This window comes from Capricornis sumatraensis, chromosome 4 (genome assembly GCF_032405125.1).
Source record: "Capricornis sumatraensis isolate serow.1 chromosome 4, serow.2, whole genome shotgun sequence".
In the NCBI taxonomy this organism is placed as follows: Eukaryota; Metazoa; Chordata; class Mammalia; order Artiodactyla; family Bovidae; genus Capricornis; species Capricornis sumatraensis.
The window spans coordinates 29,596,453-29,602,452 of record NC_091072.1 but is presented as its reverse complement, the minus strand read 5'-3'; the positions used below and the strand labels follow the sequence as shown (position 1 = coordinate 29,602,452).

Genomic DNA, 6,000 nt, shown 5'->3' with positions numbered 1-6,000 from the left:
AAAAAGAGCAATTTAGTTAATCATGAGCCTAGAGTTGTTAAACAGAGATGATTTCATTGATCACTGCTGGTTTTAATAAGCTTATAAATATTAAAAACAGTGACTAATCTGTTTTCTCAGAAGATATAGTATTCTGAGAGCCAAATAAAAACCGGTTTGCATTCTTTGTCTGTGGCATGAATTCCTATATAAGCCCAGGTGTGAATTCATTATTGAAAGACAAAGTGCTAGTACAGGCAGAAATATTGCTTTCTTATTTGTTTACTTTTTTAAAAAGTTTTAATTCCTTTCTATTTTAACATTGCTATTTTCACCCTGTACTTTGTATGTTTTAAAATGATTTTTATATTGCATTCATTTCTACTGGTTAATTGTCATAAATTTATCTTTATGTTCAAATTCTAGGTTTAATCATCAAAAGAATAATTTTAATTAAAAATAATGAACATACAATTTGAGAATTTGCTTCATAAGCCTTGGGGCTTCCCAGGTAAAGAATCTGTCTGCCAATGCAGGACACACGAGTTGGATCCTGGGTAAGGAAGATCCCCTGGAGCAGGAAACGGCAACTCACTCCTGTATTCTTGCCTGGGAAATCCCATAGACAAAGGAGCCTGATAGGCTACAGTCCAGGAGGTTGCAAAGAGTTGGACATGACCTAGTGACTAAACAACAATAATCACAAACCTTAGTCACATAGACTGAATTATCAGCTTTAAGCCATATGGCTCCTGAATTTCAGATTAGAGCTATGCTACTACTGTTTTTCAAACTGTACTACTTTTCCCCCTCATTATTGAACATCTGAACTTAATGTCATTATAAAATATGTAAAATATAATTTTAAGGAAAATACTGTCTGATATCTAACATAAAGTATGCATTAATGTATAGCATAATGTCTAATGTACACTTTTCTTCTCATGAGTCTTTCATTCTTACTTAACTTCTTTTTAGTATGGTACACGTACCCTCAACTTTGCTTCCTGACTCCGGAAATGCTGTTTTACTTTCTCCAGATAATACCAGGCGAACTTCCACTAGGAAAGGCTATGGGTGTGTGAGAGAGTGGCAGAGAGGGGATACAGTGGGGATTAAGTGCTTCTCAAACAGCTTGTCCATGACCCTCATTATCATTAACCCTACCTTTATCCCCTAGTCTAGAAATGCCTATATTATCAGTTCCCTCGCCTTTTCAAGATTTGGGGTTGAGTCTTCAGTTTTCTCCATTGCTGCTTTGGATTTTAACTTTCTCAGCTTTCCTAAATCAGTTCCCACTCCTTTGCTCTCTAGCTTCCAAACTTTTAAGATTATGTCCTTCCCAGAAAAAAAAAATTAAAAATAACATCTGAACCAAAAAAGTAATGTGTTTGAACACAATCATTTCTTTGATCACATAGTTTTCTATTTCCTTTGAATTGCTCTGTGGATGAATTCGTGTTTTGGTGCAGGGGTTCCGGTTTCTATCTCAAATGGCCCAAAGGGGTGGGGCAGGTATTCTGTCTTGTGTCACTAGTTCAAAACCCCAGACCGGTCAGAGTCAGAAATAATCAGAGAAGTTTAGGAGAATCCCAGAGCAGTACAACACGGGCCCTAGTTTCCATCTGGGACAATAGGAGGATCCTTGCTCCCAGCCCAGAGGCAGCAGCTGCAGTCGGGTAGACATGGCTTTGTGACAAGGGGGTGAGACCAAGGACCTGAGACAGTTCCCACCTCCCCAGCCTGCTGGTTCCCATGGTTTATACTTGGAGAGTACAGTTTCGTAACTTCTCCTTTGTCCCCAGGGACAAGCTTGGGAAGTAGGTAAGACATGCATGTCAGGGGGCATTGCCATGGCACCACCATGGTGAAGGGCAAGGTGCCCGAGCTGAGCCAGGGGCCAGATGGGGCTCGTGTCTGAGATGCAAAGAAACCATGACTCCAGGGAAAGCTGAGCTGAGGCTTTTGGAGGTGATGGTAAAGGCGGCTTGTTGCCTGGTTCCAACTATGTTGAGAAAACAGCACAAGTGGAACCATGGATTTTCAGCAGAGAATACAAGCAGGACCCCAGGAACGCAGCAGCCCCTCTCCTCCCCAGAGGGTCCCCTGAATGTCTCCTCTTGGAGGTGCCACCTTTGGGAAGTGAAGATGGTGGTGGTGAGCCTTGAGAATAAAGAACTAGCCTTGATGGAGTCTGAACTTTGAATATTTATCTGAAAGAGACATTTAAAATGAAAGAGACTATTTCAAAGCAACAGAAACAGTTTTAATCTGAGACTGTATCACCTTTAACTAGCAAATTTAAAACTGCCCCTCCAATCAGCAGAAATTGTGGGCTCATAAGAAAGAGCAAATGAGTTATAAAAATTAAAGAAACCATATTTTTTACCTTAAAATATCCGAGTTATCACTCATGTACAACTCAGGTTGTACATGACAAATTAGGACTGGGCTCCCTCATTGGAATGTTGATTTTATCTGAATTCAGCGAGTGCCACTTTGTTAGGTATTTTTAAAATATTTTATGTATTTATTATGTTATGTTGCATCCAGCAGTATGACTGTTGAATATGAAACTAGAGAGATCTAGAAAATTTCTGACATGCACTGTAATTGTTGAAACAGATAACAGACACTGCAGGTTTTGTTAGAATACAAGATTGTCATTTGGTATTTACTAGAATTGCAAAATCAGCTGGTTAAGGAAAGACAATTGGACTCCCCAAATATCTTGATGTTTACGTTTGATGGTCATAATAATATAAATGGAAACTGTGGAGAATGGCATGAAAAAATTATTGCTTTAAATGCCATTAAGTTATTGCTAAGCTCCCCCCCCAAACAGTTGAATGCATGTTTGTGTTACAACAGGCATGTACCTCCGATTCTTTCTCCTAAAAATACAGTAAGTGTCTAAAATCTTGGTTCTAGATTTGGCGTCAACACTTTGCTATAAATCTGCCCCAAAGCCATTAACACCAGCCTGTGTGGATGCGCGTGGGTGTGTGCGTGCTGGTTCTGCTCAAGACTTAAGCTTTGGGATAAAGGGTGACTGTGTCGTAGCCCTCTGGGGGCCTCATGCGGGCCCGGGCATGAGTTTCGCAGTACAGCTCCCCCTCCACGAAGAAGTAGCCCTTCTGTTTGAGGTTGAGGTTACAGTCTGCACACACGAAGCACTCTGGATGCCGGTATTTGTCCCGCGCTTTCACAACCGCACCACTGGTGGGGAAAAAGGAGACCCTCGTGAACACACACACACACACATACAGCCAAAAATATGACCGAAAGGGAGACAACACTACAGATAAGGCAGGTGTTTCACATTCAGGAAAGAATAGCTGTAAAACTGGGCGCAGCTGTGGAACTGATGCAGTTACCAGGGAGAGCCAAGACAACAATAAACCTGCATGGGTTTCTCTCTGTTGTTCACGTGTGAATATTTTTCAGCTTTTTTTTTTTCAAACAAATTTTCTTTCTTTTCTTTTCTTTTTAGAGAAATGATAGGATCTTACTTCATGATCTCTCCCCATTGTTTCTTTGGAAGCAGGAGAGATGATGCAGATAATCAATCCTCTGCAAAGGAATCGGATTGTGACCAAGGTTGTTGTCTATACAACCAAAGTCCCTCTGCTTAAACTGTCTAGCTTGGTGGTCCAGCGTCCACGCTATGGAACACAGAACACGTCAAAGGGCAGAGATGGAATTTCCATGGGTGGGTACACTTGCATTTCGACAGTAAACTGTTGAGACAGTTTACTCCAACTTGGGAGCAACAGTTGTTGGATTGGCCAAAAAAAGTCCTTTCGGGTTTGTCCATTGCGGCATATGGAAAAACCCAAACAAACTTTTTGGCCACCCCAATACTTTGGGTAACATCACGACCTGTCGTGTGTTACGAGGTCCTCTCTGCCCCCAACCCCCTGTCCTGCTAGTTTCTCTGTCTCCCAGCCCCCTCTATGCTATAAGCAGGCTTATCTCCTTCCCCTACCCTCCTGGGATGCCTCCTGGGTGACTACACTGATAGCTCCTCAGTGTGACAGGGGAACAGAAAAAGGGGATGGAAGACGTGCTCCCCCGGGCCAGGAGGTGGAGGGACTGCAATGATCGGGTTCACCTGACGATCTGAACCTAGCAAGGGTGGCTACTTACACCTAAAGCCCCTTAAAATGGAAGCTGACTGTGTGTCTAAAGATCATATTTCAGTATTTGTGCAACTTTTAAGAAACTGACTAAGGATAATGTGTTTTAATGAACAACTGGGTGACCCCCATATTTGTTTTCCTGGGTTTATACAGAAAAGGAAGAATTTAAAGACTCTGCATCAACAAAGGGAGGGCTTTTTGAAGTGAAGTCATGATTCTCGGAAACGACTTTTAGGATATACTTCTGGGGCATTTTCCTTTTACAAACATATACCTGAAATTATAAGTCAGGATTTCCAGTTCACCTTCTATGCTAATTTGGGGGTACACCTAAAAGGATTTCTGGTCAGACTGCCCTCAGTGTTGTGGACATTTATATTTCAGTTCACTGAATAGAAATTTGTCTTTTGTAAAACTTCAAGTCTCTTCTAGAGGAAGTAGGGAACTGACGCCAAGACTGATGGTGAATTTGGGGTTGAAAACGAAACTTACACGATGCCACTCCCGCACTTGTCACAGAATGGCATCTTCTGCGTGCCGCCAGTGCCGCCATGGACCTTTGTGACTGGAGCCCTCACGCTCCGAGTTCCAGCGGGACGGTCATCTGAAAAGCAAAGTGCTTCCATTTATGGCCAGGGAGCAGCTGGCTACCGTTGATACTTTGCTTCTATTTTAAGGTGTGCACTTTAACCTGAGGAATTCTTAACCCTACCCACAATGATCATTTGGAAAGAACCAGGGTTCCTTCAAGCATAATTTATTCTGAAACAGGACCTTAGGAAACAACATTAGTTAAAAAACTGTTGTTGTAGGGAGCTGTTACCAAATGCCCAAAGGAACAGAGAACATTTTGCATCTTTCTTTTTTTAAATTGTGGTAAAATATACATAGCATAAAATGGACCATCTTTGCCATTTTAAGTGTGTAATTCAGTAGCATTAAGTATGGTCACAATTTTGTGCAGCCATCACTGATACCTACTTCTAGAATATTTTCATCATCTAAAACAGAAAGTCTGTAACCAGGAAACATTAACTCTGTATTTCACTCTCCTTCCAGACCCTGGTGTCCTCTATTATACTTTCTGTCCCTATTACTGGACTGTTCTAAGGTCCTCATATAAATGGAATCATGCTATATCTGTCTCTATGTCCCTGGTTTATTTTATTTAGCAGAATGTTTTCAAGGTTCATCCATGTTGCAGCATATATCAGAATTTTCATTCCCTTTTAAGACTGAATAATAGCATACTTTATGGATATATACCACATTATGTTTTTCCATTCATGTGTAAATAGACATTTAGGTTGTTCCCAACTTCTGGCTGTTGTGAATAATGTGGATGTTGTGAATAATTCTGTGGATGCTGGTGCATAAGTATTGGTTTGAGTCCCTGCTTCCAGTTCTTCTGAGCATACATCTAGGAGTGGAATTGCAGGATCCCGTGGCAATTCTGTTTCACTTTTTGAGGAACTGCCATACTGTTTTTCCCAGTGGCTGCACCATTTCATATTCCCCATCAGCAGTGCACAAGGGTCCCCATTTCTCCACATCCTCAACAACACTTCCTTTCCATTTTTTTAATAATGGCTATACTAATGGGGCATTTTGCATTTCTGTGCAACTTCTGAAGGACAGTATATATCTTTTGGACACAGAAAATCATTGGTAAGAGCATGAACTCTGGAGACCCCAGGCGTGGGCTGGAGACCCAACTCTGTTTCTTACTGGCTGTGTGGCTTTGTGCAAATCCACCCTCTCTATGCCTCATTTTCTCTTTTGTTAAATAAGGGAAATAATAGCTCCTACCTCACTGAGTTATTGTGGGGATTAAATGATTACATGTGCAAAGCAGCTCGGCACAGGATTTGGGACAAAG

General features: G+C 41.4%; 1 protein-coding gene across 4 annotated transcripts in view; it reads right to left on the bottom strand.

The window, feature by feature from the left end:
* Positions 1–2,277: 2,277 nt before the first annotated feature.
* PDLIM3 (PDZ and LIM domain 3) overlaps positions 2,278–6,000 on the bottom strand; it is a 28,783-nt gene continuing 25,060 nt past the window's right edge. For all 4 annotated transcript variants that reach the window (XM_068969934.1, XM_068969931.1, XM_068969935.1 and 1 more), the window contains 2 exons: positions 4,614–4,725; positions 2,278–3,198 (listed from right to left, as the gene is read on the bottom strand). In XM_068969934.1, the coding sequence (XP_068826035.1) occupies positions 3,009–3,198; positions 4,614–4,725 (302 nt within the window). In that variant the 3' untranslated portion in view covers positions 2,278–3,008. The remainder of the gene's footprint in view (positions 3,199–4,613; positions 4,726–6,000) is intronic.